The 23,320-nt window shown below is 38.7% G+C and overlaps 1 protein-coding gene across 2 annotated transcripts in view; it reads right to left on the bottom strand.

The window, feature by feature from the left end:
- The window catches only part of CELF2 (CUGBP Elav-like family member 2), a 534,510-nt gene that overhangs the window by 408,303 nt on the left and 102,887 nt on the right, over window positions 1-23,320 (bottom strand). For both annotated transcript variants that reach the window (XM_045588688.1, XM_036407861.2), the window contains exon 2: window positions 3,533-3,568. In XM_045588688.1, coding sequence (XP_045444644.1) covers window positions 3,533-3,568 — 36 coding nt within the window. The remainder of the gene's footprint in view (window positions 1-3,532; window positions 3,569-23,320) is intronic.

Here is a 23,320-nt window from a genome sequence, read left to right as displayed (position 1 = left end):
TTTTGAACAATTGAGATAGTATCACCATTTAATTAAAATACATATACCTAAACTAGACTCCTTATCATTAAAAAACTTCATGAAAGACATGTTTGTAATGGGGAATAAACAACAATAATTGTTCTGATTGCTAAATTGTTCTTTGCCACAGCAAAACAGAAGTGATGAATTACATGTAAGACTGAAAATGGTAATTTTCCCAGTTCAAGAAATGTAACCATACATCTGATTTCCACAACACTTCCCAATAAAGAGAACAGCACGAGTACTACTGCAGCCAGTTTAAATATTTGTTTTAATCATGACAAGATCATTGGTTTTAAAATATATAAGTTCAATGCTTAGTGCATGTTGCTCATATAATCTAATTTTCCTGGTGACATAGTATAACTATGCTTTAATTTCAGCAATGGCAAGAACTCAGAAACACTTTAGGATATCATTAGTAATGGAAAACAAACCTGCTACCTGTTCATACACCTTGTGTACATAACTCATTTCAACTTCAAAGATGTTTAACTACCAGACACGATCCACTCGATTTGGACAGTTACACAGAATATTATCAAGGAGTGGCCAGCTACTTTAAATTAAGGATACATAAAGCAATTAAAGTTGAAATATTCTACCCTTGTGCAATATTTGTAAATGGCATTTTGGAAAATTTCAAGACAGTCTAAGCTGATGAGAACCAAACCACAAAACTGCTATAAAATGCCATTGTCTTTCTTCCCAGCCTCCTATCACTAGTTAGCAGTTGCCTGAATTGCAATTTTCTGTTTTTTAGATGTCACAGCATAAGTACTTTATGACTAAAAGGATAAAAACCCCAGTGTCATGTTCCACTAATCATTAACTACAAAATAACAAACTGAATAACTGCAGGTGCCTTGCTCTTAACAGCCCCAACGTTTACCAGGGCTCATCTGCACTTTCCCAGGGACAGGCTGAAGAAACTGGAAGAAAAAAGGCTGAAAGCTAAATAGCTGATGGCATTCCACAAGAGTGTACAACAAACAAATGCTACCAAACAATATTCCAAATGCCAAGAGAAGTATTCATCATTAAATAATTGCATTATTTTATGTTAATATAAGAAAAGGTCATAATTGTGAATGAATATGTCCTAAAGTGCCTGTGGAGAAAGTAAAAAGAATAACCTGAGGTTCCATTAGAAGCCAATTGAGGAATAGCTGACATATTCGTCACACCCTTATTGCTATGCCATTACCACGACTGAGAGTTACAACTTGAATGGGATTGTTGTCATGTTTATTTTCAACATGATCTAACATTAGAATAACAAAAATTCATGAAAAAAATAAGTAGGCTCATTACTAAAATATCTCCCACCAAACTCAGGAAGAGAGGGAAATCTCCCTGGAGTAATAAAACAGCTACAAAAGAAGATAGTTCGCAGTGAATATAGGAAATGCCACTTGGTATTCACAATAATAAGCATTGCTACTTAATAGAATTCAGGGTGCACACCAGATTTTTCAGACATCTGAGTAATTTTTATCTGCATGTTACAGCTCTGTGTGGATCTCATCTGAGGGTGGTCCGCTGCTTAGCCATTCTAGAGAAGTTTGAAAGTCATTCTTTGTTCCCTTATATGGGGATTAACTTCTTCACCACAAGCATGGGCAAATACACAACTCTCTCTCTCTCCCTGAAAATGATGGGATGCTGAAGCCTCTGGAGTGGACCTTCTCCATAGGAAAAGCACAATGACAAACAAACACAGGGGATACATACAGCAGAGCACACATCTGCTTTAACCTTGTAACCAGCACACAGTTAAAATGTTTCTTTGGGACATTATCCAAAGAATTAAGACGTAGAGTAATTTAAATATTTGGACCACAGTAAACAGGTTTTTTTTTTGTCAATATTAATCATGATCCTATAAGCAAAGATTTTCTTTACATAAAAAATCAACCAAATGTGCTTATCTCCTGTAACAGATGGTGACGATATATACTGTTCCTATTCCCTGTTCATTATCATAGTCTGTCCAGACTTCTTTTTCTTATTCTTAGGATTCTCTTGTTTTTCCACTTCTAATAGTTCCCAATACCCTATGCCCTATTCATTTGTTCACAAATGGCTACTGAACATCTTTAAAGCTAAGGCATGATGCTAGGTACTATATGCAATGCTCAGCAAAATATCTCTTTAAATATTGCCACTCCCTTCCTTTCCATTTTTTCCCTCTAATAAATAGTGGTAATCATTTTTGATGGAGAGCTCTCTATAATTTGCATTCACTTAATCATATCTTATTTCATAAAGTGACAAAATATAAAAATTTGTAAAATAGACTGATCAATTTATATATTGATTTCTTTCCTTGGTGAGATACTTTTACTAAGTGTTTAATTCAATGATGATAAGAAATACAAATGTATCTATATTATCATCAAAATTATGATGTAAATGCTTTAGAGGAAGCTTAGGATTATTTTATAAATCTACTAGTGGCCTGGTGCACGAAATTCATGCACGAAGAAGGGGTTCCTTCAGCTCAGCCTGCACCCTCTCCAACCGGGAACTGCTTGGGGGATGTTTGACTGCAGTTGGACATCCCTTTTGCAACCTGGGACCACTGGCTCCTAACCATTCCCCTGCCTGTCTGCCTGATCACCCCTAACTGCCTCTGCCAGCCTGATCTTGCCCCTAACTGCCCTCCCCTGCCAGCCAATTTGGTTCTGATTGGCTGGTTTCTATGTCAGTCAGCATCAAAAGCTCCACCTCTTAGGCAGCCATTGGCTCCTCACAGTTCACCCAGATTTGGTTCTGATTGTTCGGTTTCTATGCCAGTCAAAATCTCCAGGCCTATCTCCAGGCCTGATCAGAGAGTGAGGCTTATTAGCAGTCCTGCAGAAGCCCAGAGAGAAACAGAGGTGCAGCTGCTGGTGAAGCCTGGAGAGAAAAAGAGAGGCATGGGCTGATCAGCAGCAGCATGGAGGCTACAGATCAGACCTTGCCTCTCTCTTGGGGCCTCTCTCTGGGCCTGATCTGCAGGCTCCTCAGCAGTCAGTGCTGGGTCACTGTGCCCATACTAATGGCAGTCCAGTGCTAGGTCTCCATCGCAACCCCGCACTGAGTGCAGGACTTACTTCTGATTGGTCTTCGGTTGGTCATTACGGACCCTGGGTTTTCATATATTAGGATAAATCCTTGAACACAATAACAATAATGGATATTCTGAAGGAAAAATCCAATTCCATGAATATAATAAAGGAAAAAGTTTGTTGATAATTTCTGTGAAGAATATAGCTCATCTATGCATCTACTCTAAAGGAATGGGAATTCTCTAAGTCATATGTGGACATCACCCTCATCACTACTTGGTTATATCACTTCTATGTGACTCATACACAGTTTTTGGCATTTACATAGTGAAATAGGCGGTCTTAAATCTGATGTGAGGGAGATAAAATGAAGATGTCCTCTTTAAAAGCATACAGCATTTCTTGCTGGGAACATCAGAGATCATGCACAGAATGAGCACATCTATAATACTCACCTTGGTAGGCTTCCAGCTAACTCTGTGGTTGTCTCTCTAGAAGGGAAAAAAGAAGATACGTATGAAAAGCTTATTTTGTTAAGTTCTAAAAATGGGTTTAATAAAATCATAATATAATGATCCAAGGCATAACAGTATTATATATGTGCAAAAGATACTATATATGCAGCTGTTCTGGAATTCAATATTGATTAATCACATTTCTGCTTAATTCCCATAAATGTTTCAATGGTTATTTTCAAAGGAAATTTTACACACATGCAAAATATCTGCCTCTGCTTCCTGGTGGTAGAACTTAATTCAGTTTAAAATAATAAAATTTAAAAATGTACAACATATTGCTGGGACTGGTTTGGCTCAATGGATAGAGCACATGTGTCAAACACAAGGCCCGGGGGCCAAATCCGTCCCGCCAGGCCTTGCAATGTGGCCTGCACCGCGCTGTCATCACTGCACTCCGCTGCGTTTCCATCACAATGACAGTTTATGACTGTTCAGTAAACCATTCGGCCCGCGATTTAGGCTGGATTTTAGATTTTGGCCCCTTCTCTGATTGAGTTCAACACCCCTAGGATAGAGCGTCGGCTTGGGGACTGAAGGTTCGATTCCAGTCAAGGGCATGTACCTTGGTTGCGGGCATATCCCCGGTAGGGGGTGTGCAGGAGGCAGCTGATCGATGACTCTCTCATCGATGTTTCTAACGCTCTATCTCTCTCACTTCCTCTCTGTATAAAAAAATCAATAAAATATATATATAAAAAATGTACAACATATAGAAGGAAACAGGAGGAAGAAAATCCTAAACTACGTTTTTAGATATTTTTCAGTTAAACAAATCATCTGTCTTCTCTTTCCAAGAATCATTTAGGAACATGTTCTTTTAAGGTTGTGTCTTTGTGTTGATGCTGTCACCTGAGGTTTATGAAAGAATACATACAGCACAAAACCCAATTCGTTTGGTAGCAAATTACTGCTCTTCACGTCTTTGTTCCAATGTCTTACCAGTTGGAATTACTGAAAGCAGATTCTATGATAACTCAAATGGCACAAAAGACAAGTCACTAGACCAGACACAAATTTAAAAACTAAATTTTTCCTAATTGCAATATCTTGTCCTCCTATCAGAGATGTGCTCTTAAGAACAATGTGAAGTTATGATGAGGAGAGCTTGATGTTGAGATATTTTAAAAGTGGAGGGTGGCTCAACTTTAGATGGAGGGATTGAAAGTGTAATTTTCAGGGCTTCTGGATTGAACTTGGAGACTGCTATGCTTGGAGAGAGCATGGAAGCTTCATATACCTTGTCCTAGGCATCTCTTCCACTGTTTCTGAGTTCTGTCCTTCATAATAAACTAGCAATCTGGTGTGAATCATGTGACCCAGTGACAGATAGTGATTTCCTGCTTTGGTCGGGCATAGATGTATATGATTAAGGGATGCCTTTCGTCAAGAGACCTCTAGGTAAAACAAAAGGATAAAACTCAGATTTCAAAGGGAAGAATATAACTTTGGCTACTCTCCAGACACTTCTTTTCAAGCAATAGAGTCTAACACTTTTGTTTTACTTTTTCAATGAGATTTCTATTAAAAAGGTACAATCGCCTGATGGTGTTACTCCATTTTCATATTCCATGGAGATCTAGATCTTGATTTGGAAGTTTTTAAAATATATATATATATATTTTATTGATATTTTAGAGAGGAAGAGAGAGGGATAGAGAGTCAGAAACATCAATGAGAGAGAATCACCAATCAGCAGCCTCTTGCACACCCCCCACTGGGGATGTGCCCGCAACCAAGGCACATACCCTTGACTGGAATTGAACCCGGGACCTTTCAGTCCATAGGCTGAGGCTCCATCCACTGAGCCAAACTGGCTTTGGCTTGATTTGGAAGTTTTTGATAACATGTTCAGTGTATGCCTTATCAACATTATCAACGAAGGTCATCCTGGTGTCTTCCCTGAACACCCTTCCCAACTGCCCCAATCCATGAATAGTTATTCTAATTGTCCATTCCACCAGATGTCCTCAAAACTAACAGACAGAAAAGGGAGATAAATGGCTAATGAGTTACCACCACTTTTTGCCCCCTCTCCAGTGATGGGCTGTTGCTAGCTTCTACTTCCTGCTCCAGCCCCAAGATTTTCTCTGAAAGCAGTTCAACACATATCATGTTTAATATCATGTTTACCTCCTACATACTGTTTTTTTCATCTCTCTCTCTCTCTCTCTCTCTCTCTCTCTCTCTCTCTCTGTGTGTGTGTGTGTGTGTGTGTGTGTGTGTGTGTGTGTTGAGAGAGAGTTATGTCATATGGTGCTTGAAAACATAATAAAATTACAACTGAAATTTAGTTGTAGTTTTGATACTTTTAAGTTATCTTTGAATAGAGGCTGCTACTCTGAACATGATGCAAAGTACAGAAGAAATCAAAGAAAGAGCTACCATCTTTGAGGACAGTTTTTAAGAGGTACACTTAAACATTATAAAGGAGATATAGGGAGGGAGGGAGAGTTGGAAAGAGGAGAAAATGGGAAAGGAGAATAAAGAGAAGAGATAGGCTATATATTCCATGGAGTTAAGGCCTTCTGGAAATATTAAGATTCAAAATAAAGTTGACATTTACTCTTCTTATAAAAACCTTCTTAGAAGAAAGCAACAATGAAAGGTCTTCTAAAAGTCATTTTTTGCAAACAATAAAATATGGAAGGAGCAATTCTCTATATAATCTTTATAGTCATACAGAGTCCCAGGGTTTAGAAAGGGAATTTGCTCTCATCTAGGAATTAAAGCTTTAGCACTAGGCAGCTGAGAGTAGGGATTTTCTTCACTTTCTATGGACAGCTCTCTTTAAATATTATTGGCAATTTAATGTTCATATTCATTTTCAATATCCAAATATCGTTTTGAATTATATAGTAATCCATTTTTTTGGGAAAATTTTGGAAAATAGAGTAAAACCCAAAATAAAAATATCCTGTAATTATATAAGATAGAAAGAATTTCAGCTTATTATAGTTCAGTATTTATATGTGCTTATGTCTATATGTATTTTTATATAAGTGGAATCACACTGTGGACAATTTTGAATTTTTCTTCCTATAACAAAAAAAAATGATATTTGATGGTTGTATTGTCAAAAAAAGTATAATTCTTAGAAACAATAATATAGCCACTTCTTTGGGTCATTTGATTTCTTTAAAAGTCTCATTAAAAATATAAACACACTAGAAGCCCAGTGCATGAAATTCCTACATGGGGGGTGTCCTCAGCCCAGCCTGCACCCTCTCCAATCTGGGACCCTTTGAGGGATGTTCTACTGCCCAGTCGGACATTCCTCTCACAATCCAGGACTGCTGGCTCCCAACTGCTCACCTGCCTGCCTTCCTGATTGCCCCTCACCACTTCTGCCTGCCAGCCTGATCACACCCTAACCACTCCCCTGCCAGCCTGATTGATGCCTAACTGCTCCCCTGCCAGCTTGTTTGCCCCTAACTACCCTCCTCTGCAGGCCTGGTCACACCTACCTGCCCTCATCTGCAGGCCTGGTTACCCCTAATTGCCCTTCCCTAAAGGCCTGGTCACCCCCAACTTCCCTCCCCTGCTGGCACTGCTTGTGGTGGCCATCTTGTGTCCACATAGGGGAAGGATCTTTGACCACATGAGGGCAGCCATCTTGTGCATTGGAGTGATGGTCAATCTGCATATTTCTTTTATTATTGTAGATATGATTATCTAAGGGAAAAAAACCCAACATACCCATTCATAAACACACAAAATGTGGTATACAAATATAGATGGTTTATGAACCTCCCCAAGCAAATATGCCAGCCATGGGTCAGGAATATCAACTTTAAACTCACATTATCTTTACTAATCTTGTCAATTCAAATAAAGGACCTCCTTAATGAACTGTCTGGGGCCCTCCTAGCTTCTAGAACTTTCTCCTACTTTCTGTTTGTGATAGCACCTGGGTATTGTAGGGATGTTCTAGTTCCTGTAGAGCCATCCTACCTTAAATAAATAAGTGATTCTTAGTTCAGTTCCTATAGAATTGTTCCTTCCTAAATAATCATACAATATTAAACCTTCAGCTTTTATTGATATAGAAACTGCCTTTTGAGAGAAAGCATTCATTCAGCAAAAACCACAGTTGAAAGCTTTCTCCACTGCAATGCCGGATGTTTCACCTGCATTCATCTCTTCTAAGAATCCAGTGCCTGCTTAAGGCAAGAATTGTGGACACCTCAGCTACAGAGACACTCCTCCTTTTTGTCTGCCTTTATGAGATTTATCACAACAGAAGTATCTTTTAAATTTCATTAGTTCTCATTTTGTAACTTGAGACCAACATCTATACTAATAAAAGGGTAATATGCTAATTAGATCAAGAGCTTTTCAGGAGACCTTCAGGACAAAGCCACGCTGGCAGGGCCAAGGCAGAGGCAGTAAGGAGCAATCAGGCCAGGAGGGGAGGGAAGTTGGGGGTGAAAGGGTCAGCAGGGAGAGCCAGTTTGGGGCAAGCAGACTGGCAGGGGACAGTTGGGGGCAAAAAGGCCGGCAGCAAAGGGCAGTTGGGGGTGATCAGGTCAGCAGGGGCGGGGGGTGGAAGTTGGGGGTGATCAGGTCAGCAGGGGCGGGGGGTGGAAGTTGGGGGTGATCAGACCAGCAGGGGGATGGTTGGTGTGAGAATCCCGGAAGGAAGAGTTGTTAGAGATGATAAGGTAGGCAGGCAGGTGAGCAGTTAGGAGCCAGCGGTCCTGCAGTGCGATAGGGATGTCCGACTGCTGGTTTGTGAGAGGGATAAATGGGCAGTTGGACATTCCTCGAGGGGTCCCAGATTGGAGAGGGTGCAAGCTGGGATGAGGAACACCACCCCCTTCTCCCCCCATGCATGAATTTTGTGCACCAGGCCTCTAGTATTTTAATATTATGAGTCTCCTTGGTATCTTTTAAAACTATTTTGGACATGTTATCGTAAGCCCACTTAAATCATTTCTCAACCTCGTACTAGTACTAGACTGACATTTTGGGCCAGATATTCCTTTGTTGTGAGGGGCTGTTTTGTACATTATAGGGTGTTTAGCATCATCCTTGGGCTCTACCCATTAAATGCTAGTAATATCTACTCTCTTCCTTTTCCTTTTGTGTCAATCAAAATGTCTCTATACATTGTCACATGTCTCCTAGGGTCAAAACTGCTCTCAATGGAGAACCACAGCAATAATGCAATACAATTTAGGATCCATAATTGACTTCTGTTTCAAAGTCTTACCAGATTGACCAACACTTTCTACACCCATGAAAAAACGTAATGACAGCCCTTTCAAGAATGCTATACTCACTGTGGCTCCTGCCACCTACGTTTGCATGCTCACAAGGAGTATGTTGTGTTTGCTCTCCAATCCATTTATGTTAGTGGTTCTTATGCTAATTTTTAAATCTAATTGAACATGATGTAAAAATGAGGAACTATGAATTAGAAAAACTCTGTTTCTTTGAAAACTAAGTTGAACTCTTTGAAAAGATTCTTAAATCAGTTTAAGAAAACACTGATGCTGAATTAGGTCTAGAGGCAAGACATCTATAAGTACTGGGAAAGAAAAAAAAAAGATTTTGACCAGTCTTTTTGGTTTTTGTTCCTCTTCACAAATAAGCTAGAAATTCCTAGATAATGAATTGTGGGTGTGATTTATGCACAAAAGACAGTGCCTAACACCATTCAGCAGATCCACACATGTAAAGAAAAGGTGCTGGCCTGATCTTTATAGCAAAAAAGTTATGTTGTCACATAGTAAGTACTAGGAGAGGAAAATTCTTTCCTATAACTATGTACTCAAAAAGTTACATTAGATCCAAGTTGGTGTGGTTCAGTGGTTCAAGAGCATTGACCCTTGAATCAATAGGTCACAGCTTTGATTCTGGGTCAGAGCACATGCCCATGTTTTGGGCTCGATCCCCAGTACAGACGTTGAACAGGAGACTGCTAATCAATGATATTCCTCTCTCATTGATGTTCCTATATATATCTATCCTCTTCCTTCCTGTCTCTCTAAAAATCAATACAAACATTTTTTAAAGTTATATTAGAGTTATAGACATTACTTCATAGGAAAACTAAGTATTGGTTAGCATAAGTGAATGGATGAACACAGTTTAAATGATAATAATAATATGTTACCTAAAAATGTGGTGATCCCATTGAAGCATGTAGCTCCATGCTTTAAAAATTACAAAGAAAGCAGCTAGGATTCACCAACCAACAGGTACTATCAAGATTAGCAAAACATTAAAGCTTTTAAAATGATGAATCCTCCACTTTTACCTGTTTATTCCTACTAACAAATCTGAATTATTCACATTTTTCATAAATTTATATCTTTCGTAGAAAAAAAAATTCCTGAGGAAAGTAAATTTAGCAGCATGTGCTATGCTTCACCTCCTAGACAAAGCTCATTTATATCTCAACTGAGAGAACTTACAGAAGGTGCCATACAGAAAATTGTAGGGCAGTGAAACAACTCTGTGTGACAAAATAATGGTAGATACATGGCATTATACATTTGTCCAAACACACAGACTGAACAACACCAAGAGGGAGCCCTAATGTCAACTGTGGACTTTGGATAAAAATGTTGTGTCAATATAGGATCATCAATTCTAACATTCAATGCTGATGGGGGATGTTGATAGTGGGGGAGGCTGACCACATGTGATGACAGGGGTATGTGGGAAATCTCTCTACCTTCCTTTCAATTTTGCTGTGAACCTTAAAATATTTAAAATATAAAGTTTATTAAAAAGAAGGTTCCGTAAGACTGTGCTTTTTTTTTCAATGAATTTTTATAGCCTGCAATGTCCACTATTAACATTGGTTTCTAACCACAAATGATCTTTCTCACTAATAGTTTTTTATCCAACATACTCAATGAGCCCTCCGAATATGTTCAGCACACACCATGCTTGGTGCTTTGAAGTGAACCAAGATGAATCAGATTTTGACCCTCTTTCTAAGTGTTTATACTCAAATAAAGGATATTATACAAGGTCTCAAGTGGTGAATACTTCTTATTTTCCCACAACTGAAAGCTCCCCTAACCAAAGACCACATCTTATTTAAATATTTAAATACTCAGTGGCTGGCACACACCAGGCACTCAGTAAATATAAGTGTAATAGAACCATGAAACATTTTCTACTTGAAGGTAATTCCACTCTCTTAAATTTTTTTTTAAAGTGCCTGCTGTTGTTATAGCAGTATTCGAGTTTAATTGCACTAATTTACTTTCCTTAGTTATTATTGCCAAGATAATATGATTTCAAGAGGAGAGAAGAATGCCAAAATTTGAGTGAAAACAATAACGAAAAAAATGACCAGGCGAGATTATATGTTCTGAGACACAGAGTTGTCCTAGGGGCTAAGAAACAGACCAAAATGATGGAGGGTGTGCGCTTCTGATAGGCTGAGTATCCTTGGGCAATTCCTTCTGCCTCTCAGATCTCCAAGTCCCAGACTATAATAATAATGCTGCCCTTTGATCTAGAATGGATGGATCAACCATCAATGGGAACAAAGAGGAAAGTTCTCTGCATATTTGAAGTTGTGCTATAAATTTAATTTTATCAAAGTTAAAAAAACACAGTAGAGACAAATGTCTTTCTAAAAGCAGACAAGTGTCCCATGCGTATTACACAGTTTTTTGTAAGTTATTTAGAGCTCCTTAAAAAAACTTCAATTTTAAACGTGTAGACTGTTTGCCGGTGCGGTGATGTCAGTTTTGATCAGCTGTCTGAAATAGTTTTCTTCCTCCACTGCTCCATTCCTTGCCATTCCTGAACTATTCAAACAGTTCTTTTTTTAGGAGGTGTTGAAGCAAGGGCACACCATCTATTTCTGTGCAGCTTGCCAGTTTCCAAAATTAGCTGACAAGTATAAAACAGAGGACGTGAGCCCCCATGCTAATTGTGTGTCAGCCTAAGAAATATTTTTAAGACCTGGAATGTTTCTCTCCGATGCTACCTTACAGTCTTCCAAAAGTACAAAGGCTTTTAAAAGGTGTTAAGATACGTTGCTTTTTCTTGCCTGTCCTGCAAATGATTTAACATTCTGGTTGTAGAGGACTGAACTTTTCTTTAACTTTGTTAAGGGTCAAAGTATTATAATCAAGCAGATTTTTTTCTTTTCTTTCCTTTCTTTCTTTTTCTTTTCTTTTCTTTTTTTTTTTTTTTTTTTTTTTTTTTGTCACCAGGCTTGGGGGAAATTGTGGACTTTTAAAGTTGGGTATACTGCCAAATAATACAAAGGCAAGAAGACTCTTTTAAAGGCAACATTACAAATCCATATGTTAAGTTAAGACAGATTATTTCTTATATGGTAAACCTTAGCCCTGGGAAACCCCAAACACCTTAGAGACTGAAGTCCTTTCTGATATGAGGAAAGCCCCAGACACTGCTTCTTCCTCTTGCTCCCACTTTCTTTTCCCCATTTATGAGTCCCTATGTTCTCTTTATTATGGCTATTCTTTATTTTTCCCCACTTTTATCCTTCCTCAATTTTCACTCATATGATTACACTATTTGTGCGTGTGTGTGTGTGTGTGTGTGTGTGTACCTGTGTGTATGTCTGTATATAGATACAAGCAATTACATGGTGGCCTGTATACACACACACACACACACACACACACACACACACACACACTTGGTGGGTACTTAATTCCAGCCATTTACATGTGTTCACTCACTTAATTCTTATAAAAGCCTCATGGAGTTGTCACTATGATTAAAACACAATAGAGATGAGAAAAACACGAAACAAAAATGTTAAATTGCTTCCCAAAGCCACACAGCTAGGGACAGATGGAGCCAGGTTTGAACCCTGGTATTCCAGTCCCAGAGCCATCACTTTTGCTAACTATTCTACGCTGATACTGAGCACATACAAGATATAATGAATGTGTTACACGTTCATTCCTTTGTCTGGGTTCTGTGCTAGAGCAGCGAAAAACAGCAAAAAGCCATGGTCCTGCTAATAGGAACTTTTATAATCTGGAAGGGGGAGATAGATGCTACCTTCCACAGTATATGTTAAAAAGAAGAATAGAGCAAGGTGGGGCAAGAATGGAAGAGTGGGAGTTACAGGAGGCTGCTATTTTCTACAGGGTGGTCAGAAAGGGCTCTCTGATTAGAAGACTGAGTGAACACGTGACTGCATGAAACACCCAAACTCCTCCCACCTTAAACCTCCTGCTGGTTCTTTCCTTTGCACTATTTCCCTTCACTCTTCTCTTCAGCAAGTACTCACCCAGTGCACACTGCATGGAGCAGACAGAACTAGGTGTTTGCTGTGGCTTAAAAATGATAGACCTGGATGTATATAATCAAAACACTGAAAAAACTAAAAGGGGAGACAAGACCCTCAGATAAACTCCCCCAATCTCCTAGAAAACTGTAGGGTTAGACAGATACTTCATATCACTACAGAGGCTGGCCAGCCTCTCAGATCCACTCCTGTGTGAAAATGAATGAGCTACCAGCCAGGGACATTCATAGACATGATCCTGACTGAGACCAACTTAATAAGAGGGACCCCTCCAGGTTTTCTCTGCCTATCTTTTGTTCACAGGGATCAACCCTTCCACATTCCCTAGCTAAAACATTAAGTCTACAAGGTGATGTTTATCTTTAAACCATGTTTGGTATTTAGTTCATGCTGAGGGTCACCACTGTGGGGAGATGGGACTTCTGTCTACCAAGTCCCTCAGGAAACAGAAATGTACTGAGCACATGGGGAGGCGGGTGGTTAGACTAGTGACCTACACAAGGCAGCCTTGGATTCGGTAATATTAATTTCACAGAATCACTGACTGTGGCTCGTCTCCACACTGAGCTGCCCCTGACCATCCCTAACAAGGTCCACACTAAGGAAACTGCTACTGTTTGCCGGGAGCCTTCAGCCCCAGCAAGCTGGGCTGGGACACGCATGTATCCAGTACCCTTCTGAATAGTCCTTTTAGAGTCCCTTGCTAAGCTTTTACTTGACTTGAGACTTCTTTAGATTATTTTAGTATTCCTTATATAAAACTGCCACTATTATGTGTCCGTGTTCTTGTGTTCAACTGCCTTGAAAATACAATTGTCAAAGGTTTCTCTTAATTCTGCAAAACAGCCCGCTGTCCCTACTGTCATTGCTGAAGGTGGCCACTGTTCAAATAGCACTGCTGTCCCATCATTTCCAGGTGGTGTTCTGTTTTCTTTCAGAAATGTCATCTTGCCACTTAGCTCAGAAAGGCACCTGAAGAGGAGACGCTGCTGGTGGCATTAGGAAGAGAGGGGTATGTTTCCATGAACATTTTGAGTTTCCCTATTAGTCACCACACTCATGCTCTGTGAACCTGTCATGGTTAAAGGATATGATCCAGGAAGGACCTGAGTTTGGCCATTAGGAACAATCCCTGCTCATTAAAACTCATCCATTTAGACCTTAGCAATGGCGAACTAGCCCTGAGGGACAGTTGCAGACCCTAGAAAAGGCACCTTATATCCTATTGACCAACTTGTGCTCTCAGAGACAGAAAAGCAAAGGCAGAATTAACCAAATCACAGACTATGTACACGTGAGGCTGTGTGAGTGTTTTTTAAAAGCATTGTTAACAAAACATCTTCCCCCCCAAATAAAAATAAAGAGGTGTATTTTCTTCAAATACTATGTTTCTGCATGGGGAGGGGTGCCAGGTTAGTAAAAGACCTCTGCATTAAATAAGGCTTCTTTATTGTGCTGGAAGCTGCCCTGCAATTCATAAGTGGGCTTTTTAAGGGAACATATTCCAAACATTATTAATCAAATTAAAATTTTTCTTGGATAAATCAGTTTAAAAGGAGGCCCATTTTGCTGTAAAGAGTAATTTTTCTCTATTAGCTCCCAGAGACATAATATCACTAATAAGTTATTTTAATGAGAGAAAATCATCCCCATTCCAGATAATTTCTGGATCAAAGAGGGATTTGCAAATACCAGCCTGCAATGTAATGTTTGACTAATGGCCTAATCCATCAACTGAGAAGTATTGGTATTGAATTCACTAACGTTCATTAGTAGCATTTATTTATTCATTTGCCCGATGAATATTTCTATAGTTCCTACTATGTGCCAGTTTCCATGTGTTGAGGATTCAACAGGGAACAAATAAACACAGACTCCTCTCTCAGGAGGTTGGGCATCTGGTGGGGAAGCCATCCAGCAAAAGCTTACACAAGTGAATGTCTAATTGTGAGGTAGCAGGATGAGATTTTATCCACCCCATCTAGAATCAATCCCCTAGTGGATTGGTTTTTAATAAAATTGAAATTATTGAAGTCTCTGGACTTTTAATAAAACAAGTCCAGAGACTTCAATAGTGTAATAATACCACAGTCATGACTGATAAAACATAGTTTAGAAAAGGGAAGAATTTTTTTTTTTCTTATAGAATTTAAAATGCAAAAACTGTTCAGTTTGAAGTAGATGTGAAAACTTCCAGGATCTTCTGCACTTTTCCAGGATGGAGTGTGGCTTGGGGGAGGACAATAGTGGGCCAGGACACATGGAGAACAGAGGGAGAAAAAGGTGGCTTCCGACAGCCACAATCAAACTTCATATGTAATGAGGTGACAATGAAAGAAATGGAGATAGCTTATCCCAGCTCCTGGACTCCTGCTCTGTTTGAGATTAGCTGAGTCTGATTCCTTCTTACCTGTTCACAGAAGCAACCTGCAGACCCTGTAGGGCTTTGAGGAACACAAGCTGGAACTTATGACTCTTGTTTATTTCTACCTGATAACCAAAGTAAGGAACATACATGCTTCTATCTGGGGAATAGTGTAGCCATCACCTCTGCCAAAAAGACATCCCCTCAGAGGGTTCCCTGCTATGTGGTCCCAACTTCCAACCTGTAGCCAGGAATGGGGTTCAGACCAAGGCACTGAGCGGCCCCGCCTCCCGTTTTTAAATTAAGAAATACACCAGAAATTATGTCAAAATTGACTGGCTATGGGGTTGATAGCTCATAGCAGTCATCCATGGAATGGATGTAATAAAGATTATTCTGATGTGATATGGGGGAATATTATTTATTTGGTTCATTATTTTTCACTTTTCAGAAAAATGGCTATAAAACATCACAAAATGCCTCTTTCTCCTGAAATTGAAGCAGCTGCTTCTTTTCTACAATAGTGTGTTCACTGTTTTTTCTTGTTTGTTTGTTTTTGTTTTTTACATACACTTCTCAGTTTTCAGTAAAGTACAGAATGGGTACTATCACCCCATTTCACAGAAGAGTTAAGTGTGTTTCCATGAGATTCAAGAATTTTTATTGATTTCAGAGAGGCAGGGAGAGGGAGAGAAACAAACATTAATGATGAGAGAGAATCACTGATCCGCTGCCTCCTGCATGCCCCCCACAGGGGATTGAGCCTGCAACCCGGGTATGAGCCCTGATTGGGAATTGAACAGTGACCTCCTGGTTCACAGGTTAATGCTCAAACACTGAGCAACACCACTGGCTGGGCAAGAATTTTTGGTAAAACATCAGGGACTCAGGCACAGCCTTTCTCACCACAAAGATAGGCAGGAACATCAGAGGTATGGGCCAAAACACAGCACTCAATTTGAATTCTTAGCACAGGGTAATCCAATGAAAAAAAACCTCTCCCATTCACAGAAGCCATCACTCTACTTACATTCACCCATTTGAAATACCATGACTCTGAGAGCTATCCACAGAGGGGTAATTAATGCCATTTTAGATCCTTCATATTTTCCGGGTCACTTGTTGGACCTTGCTGGATAAATTAAATGTGATATGCATCACTACCTCTCAAAATTCAAATCTGTGTATTCAACCAGAGTGGGTCATATCAATAGTGCTCATTTAACAATTGCCAATATGTCATTTTTGTGTCAATGGGAATTTTGAACCAACCCCAGATGAAATCTCCAACCTTTCACACATTCATAGGTGACAACTATATCTCTACAATCACTTAAAAAAATACATAAAACCAACAGAAATGAAATCAACAGTAAAAGAGCTAAATTATAGATAACAGAATATTCAGAAAGCTGCACCTCATCTCATGAACGTGGGTGCACTGCCGGTATGCCAGGATTTCTTGAGCCATTGGTGATATTCAGCATATTGCAATTGAGTGCAATTACGTTAGCTATAATTAAGAACAATTAAGCTTTTATTTCTCTACTTGTTCTTTAAAAGCACATTTGTAACAAAACTTTTTTTAAAAGGTGAAGAATATAATTATACATCCTTATAACATCTCCAATAATTAGTTTGACTAAAGTTTCTTCAGGAACAATTTTCGTTTTAACTGTCAGATCTGCCATTTATAGTCAATGGAACACACTTTAAAAAAAAATCATCATTAACCTTTTTCACCCCATGTAGCTGTATATGAATTATTGGTACAAATTGAAGGCTTCAGTATTTAAATCTCTATGCCTGTTGCAAGCTATAAAATTTCCCCCCCTTTTAGTTGTATATGCGTGAGTATGTACATACATATGGGTGGTATTCTTTAATAAAAATAATAAATTCTGTAGAGCATGTTTTCTTGCTCAAGATTTTAGGCCAAAAAACAAAACAAAAACAAAAACAAAAAACCCCTGCTTGTGTTAGAAAGGTGTGTTCTCTAGTTCTATAAGAGAGAACACTACCTCTTTGTTTACTTACTATAGATTTATGCAATGCCCAAACTATCAGTACCAAGACTTTAAGAAGTCCCTGGATTGTGACAAATCTGTCTCTCATTTAGTAACTGTGCAGTTAATATTATACTTTTAGGATCAGTGAATTGCTACCTCTTATAATCTAGACTCTGACTTGATGCCCCTTCATCACTGTCTCCCCTGGTAGACTGTAAGGATCTGAGGGCAGGGATGGCTACTTGTCCACATCCACCACCAGCACCCAGAACAGAAAGTGGCTATTGTAAAATGCTCAGTAAATTGAGTATGTTGGATTAGTATAGAGGTGTGTGTGTGTGTGTGTGTGTGTGTGTGTGTTTTCAGATCTTTCTCACTTACTTTGGTAATAATTGAAAATTAATCACCTAGTTGACTTTGAAGATAGAATAAAATTGGGTAATACAAGTCTGTAAATTAAGGATATTTTCACCACTTATCTGGTTGAATTAGCTGTCCTGGGAAATTAATTGTTATATAAAGCCTGTGCACCTGGAAATGGAGTGGAAGGTTGGAGCAGATCATCCCCTAAAGTCCTTTACAACCTCGAGATTGTTGAATAGCTTAACACTCTTAGACCAAATCTTAAAAGCAATAAGCATGAGCCTAAAAGTACAGGTGTAGTTGTTTGGGGGTGGATAAGTGCAATCCCATTCATTAGTATTAAAGATGCTAATACACTGAGAAATTGTTCCTGTAAAAAAACCATTCAAAATACTGAAATAGACTTGGATGTGATTTATATTATAAAAATTTATCATTTATCTCATAACACCCATTAATAACTACTTCTTATATTTAATCACTTTGCTTAGTACTTTACAGAAATTCTCTTTTATTCTCTACAACTGTTACATAGTTATAAAGATGCCTATTTTTCAGATAAGGAAACTAAGACTTAGAGAAATTTTGTATATTTGAATCCAGGCCTGTCCAACTCTAAAAATGAATGCTTAAAACAAGAAAACAAAATAGCACATGGCTAACCATGTTCAAAAGACTCAAAAATAGGATGATAATCTGTATGGGTCTCTATAGCACTCTAACAGCCACAATAAGAGGAACAAGGATATAAGAAAACAAATGTCACTGCCCAAGTTTACTTATAGATCTGTAAGCTTTTCTCTTAGTGGTTCTCTGACATAGATACTTTCTATAAAAACGGTCTGTATGTAGTGGTGGCACTGAGAGCAGAAATGGGAGGTCAAATGGCATTTCTCAGGCTCAAGTCTAAGGTTCAGGGTTATTTTAGACTTCTTCTGGTATTGGTCGTTACCCAAATGTACAAGAAAGGATGGCATGGCCATTCATTACAGCGCAGTGTGTAACTGAACACTCTCAATGCCCACAAGTAACGAAATGGGTAAATAAACTGGGCCATATCCACTGTGTAGTATCTATGGGGAGAATGAGGAGGCTGTCTGTGGACATATTCTCAGGCGTGGATAGAACGGATAGAATTCTCAGGCCTGTTGTATGATCAAAAGAATGAGTTCTAGAATAATACGTTGGGTTTATCCAGTTGATGTTTAAAACAATCACAGAACAAGGTGTTCCAGGAGGTCATCTGAGTGAGAAATGTCTTGAATCCAGCCTGGAAGGAAATTCAGCCGGTGGGTAAGTAGAGCCTCTGAGGAAAGGCGGGTGGCGGGCATAGGAAATTTCAGTCTTACTTGTATGGTACAATTTTTTAAAGGGCCACCCCGCCAACCTGAGGGCCCAGAGGATGGAGTGTCACTTCCAGGCAGCAGCAGAGCCCCCAGCACGCCAGAGACGAAGTGCCAGGGCTGGCTGTGGTGCACAGCTGATTGCATTCTCTCTGAAGGGCAGCAGGAGCTGTGCAGCCACTCTCTGTCCAGTTTCCCAGGAGTGCGGGGCCTCTGCAGCCTGGGGCCCAAGATGGCACTGGGTCAGCAGGTGCTTTGTTTGCAGCCTGCTTCCCCCTGGTGACAGTCACCTGTGGGGTTGGGGAGAACACACTCACTTCACGTGCAGCCCAGCCAGGTCCAGCCACAGCCCAAAGCCAATTGCTCATTGTGCTGGGGCGTGCAGAGGTCTGCGATCAGCACCACTGGCCAAGGCCACAGTGAGCAGGTCCCTCCCAACAGCTGCGCAGTGGCCTCCTGTCTGCTTGGGATCCTATGGAAGTCCCCAGAGGCCCTCTTCCACAGGGAGCTGCCAGGCAGAAGTTTATGGGAGATGTAGGCAGGAGACCTATGACTGGCGAGGCCCATTAAAAAAAATGCAGCTTATTAAAAAATCATTTTGCTTGAAAAGGCTGGTTTAAAGAGTATGTAGGTATTGTTTGTAATGGATAAACTTCAAGAGACAACCAGTATTATTATCTATGACAGTTCATTTCTGCCTCTGATATAATATTTTTTAAAATCTGCTTTTATGTCTTTTTATTTTAACTCCCTACAACTGTATGGACACCACTTGTTAAAAAAATAACAGCATATCTCTTCCTCTCCCTGCCCCCACCAAAAGAAAAAAAAAGGATGTAGGTAGTTTATTGTTTCCTGTGAAAATCCATTAAAAATGTATTGAATCAATTTTGGTGGCCTCAAGAAGCTTCCGTATTTAAAGGAGCCTTTGGGGACTGTTTTGGTAATGAATGTTATCAATCTCTTACTTGTTTTATAAATTTATATTTTCATAAATTGGGTTTGCTTATTGGAAATCAATTTTCTACAGTCAGGATTCAACAGAGAGTAAGATTGTATTTATACTAATAAAATAATACATCCTAAATGTCAATCATGGCCTGGGTTCCAGATGTAATCATGGAACTTTTATCTAACAATCTGGAATAGATAAAACCCTGATGATCCACACATATCACAGAAAAGTTGTAAAAAGTAAATTTGAATGGAACTATCTGAGCAAACATTCCAGTGGAACCTGTCAGTTTGCTTGTATGAATAGTCAGATTAGGAAATGATGGCAGGGAGCTTCAAGCAAATTCTCCCTTTCCTCTCACCAACCTAGTCTCCCAAACTTCTTCTCTGAGATCTGAAATTTCCCTCCCTCAATCCTTCCCTCCTCCTCCCCACTTCCTCTCTTCCTTCAGAAGAGTTCTGATCTGCCCTCTTAATGTATAATTGACATGTAATAACCTGCATATAATTATAGTATGTGATTTGGTCAGATTCAACATATGTAAACACCCATGAAACTATTGCCACAATCAAGTTAATCATCAACCCCCAAAGTTCCTTTTTGCTCCAACTGTAATCTCTTCCAGCCTGCCTCATCCCCCAAGTAATCCCGATCTGCTTTCTCTCTCTCTGCACTAGTTTGCATTTTCTAGAATTTGATATAAATATAATAGAACCATACATTACTTTTCTTGGTCTGGCTTCTTTTACTTAGCATAATAATTTTGAGATTCATACATGTTGAGCCTATATCAATAATAGTACATTCTGTTTTACTGATGAGTAGCATTCCATTGTACAAATATGCCACCGTTTGTTTATCCATTCTCTTTTTTATAGATATGTGGGTTGTTTTAATTATTTCAAATAAAACTGCTATAAACATTCATATACATATCTTTGTATGAACATTGTATGATTTCCTTCCTCTTGGGTAAACATTTAGGAGTTGAATGGTTGCATCGTATGGTAAGTATATTTTAACTTGTTAAGAAACTGCCAAACTGTTTTTTTAGTGACTATAACACTTAACATTCTACCATCATTGTATGGGAATATATGACTGACAGTTGCTATACTTCCCATATTACCATAATTTGATATGATCAGTACATTACATTTTAGCCTTTCTAATAGGTTATAGTGATAGTTCATTATAGATTTTATCTGGATTTCCTTAATCTCTCTCTCTATAAAAGCCTAAGCAACCATTACGACCAAATGACCAAATGACCAGAACAACCTCTGGCTATGATGTGCACTGACCACCAGGAGGCAGACACCCAATGCTGGAGCTGCCCCCTGATGATCAGTGCGCTCCCACAGCCAACTTCTCCTGTCCCTCCCCACAGCTGGCCAATCCCGATTGGCTCCAATGGAGGGGCTGGCAGCCAACCTCCCACAGCCCCTTCCACCTCGATTGGCCTGGCCTCAATGGGACCAATCAATGGCCAGGCCAAGAGACCCCACCCGTGCATGAATTCATGCACCGGGCCTCTAGTAACTAATAATGCTGAGAATCTTTTTATGTGTTTATTTGACATCTGTATATCTTCTTTGGAGAAGTTAGTTACCTGTTCAAACCTTTTCCCAATTTTTAAAAAATTGGTTTGTTTGCTTCCTTATTGTTAAGTGTTCAGTGTTTTTTCTCAAATTATAATTTAAACAATTTCCCCCTAGTCTTTCCATTCTCTTAATGTTTCTCTCAAAAAGAATATTTTTAACTTACCAGCTTTTGGATCATTCTTTTTTATTTTTTATTTTATTTTTTAATTATTATTATTTTTAATGTATTTTTATTGATTTTGTACAGAGAGGAAGGGAGAGAGATAGAGAGCTAGAAACATCGATGAGAGAGAGTCATCAATCAGCTGCCTCTTGCATACCCCCTACCGGGGATATGCCCGCAACCAAGGTACATGCCCTTGATTGGAATCGAACCCGGGACCTCTCAGTCCCCAAGCTGACGCTCTATCCATTGAGCCAAACCGGTTTCAGCTGGATCATTCTTTTTAGAATTATATCTAAAAAATCTTTGTCTACCCAAGTCACAAATATTTTCTCCAAAATTTTTTCTTAGAGGTGCTAAAGTTTTAAGTTTTATATTTAAATCCTATAATAATTTTGAATTAATTATTTTATGTAGTACAAGGATCAAAGTTTATTTCCTTTTTACTTGTGGATGTCTAATTAGTCCAGCACCATATGTTGAAAAACCTATTATTTTCCACAGAATTGCCTTTGCACCTTCGTTGAAAATCAGTTGTTTATATATATACATGTGTCTCTTTTCTTCATCTATTTGTCTATCTTTGTGTCAATTTCATACTGTTTTGGTTACTGAAGTTTATAATAAGCCTTGAAATTGTATAGTGTTAGCCTTTTAACTTTCTTCTTCTTCATCTTCTTTTTAAAAAAGTTGTTTTGGTTATTTTAGGCCTTTTCAATTCCACACGAATTTCAGCCATTTTTTCTACCAAAATATTCTGCTGGGATTTGGTTGGCTTTTCATTAAATTTATAGATTTATTCAGAGAGAGTTGTCACCATAACAATATTGAATCTTCTGATCCATGAATCCATGTTCTCTACATTTATTTAGATTTTCTCTAATTTCTCTTCTCAATTTTTGTGTTTTTTAGTGTATAGATATTTATCTCTCTTGTTGGACTTATTCCCAAATATTTAAAGTTTTGGTGGGATTATAAATGGGGTAGTTCATAGAAATATAATTTATTTTCACATGTGAATCTTAATTCCTCTCAAATTATAAGCTTATTTATTAGATTTTAGTAGCTTCTTGTAGATTTATAGACAATCATGTTGCTTTTGAAAAGACAAGTCAGTTCTTCCTTTTCCACACCCATATCCTTTATATTGCTTTTTCATAATATAGCTTTCATTTCTTCTTTTTTCCCCTAAAGTATATTTTTATTGATTTCAGGGAGGAAGAGAGAGAGAAGGAAAGGAAGAGAGAGAGAGAGAGGGGCATGTGTCCTGTCTAGGAATCAAACCATGACCTCCTAGTCCATAGGTTGGTGTTTAACTACTGAGCCACGCTGGCTAGACCATAGTAGTGTTTTCTTGATCGCACTGGCTCAAATCTCCAGTATAATGTGAAATAGAAAGGGAGAGGCAGATATCATTGTCTTGATCCTGACCTTAGATGAAAATCATTGTCTTTCTCTATTAAGTTTGATAATAATGGTCATTTTTGTTTATAAGAGATTGAGGAAGTTTCTATTTCTACTTTGCTGAGATTTTTTTTTCTTTCTTTCAGGATTAAATGTTGAATTTTGTCAAATAATTCTGTACCTATTAGATGATCATATACTTTTTTTTTAGTTTGCTAATACAGTGAATTACATCAAATTGCTTTTAAAAATATTTTTAT

This window comes from Pipistrellus kuhlii, unplaced genomic scaffold (assembly GCF_014108245.1).
Source record: "Pipistrellus kuhlii isolate mPipKuh1 unplaced genomic scaffold, mPipKuh1.p scaffold_m20_p_1, whole genome shotgun sequence".
Taxonomy (NCBI): domain Eukaryota; kingdom Metazoa; phylum Chordata; class Mammalia; order Chiroptera; family Vespertilionidae; genus Pipistrellus; species Pipistrellus kuhlii.
The sequence above is the reverse complement of the archived record's forward strand: the minus strand, read 5'-3'. Positions and strand labels throughout refer to the sequence as shown.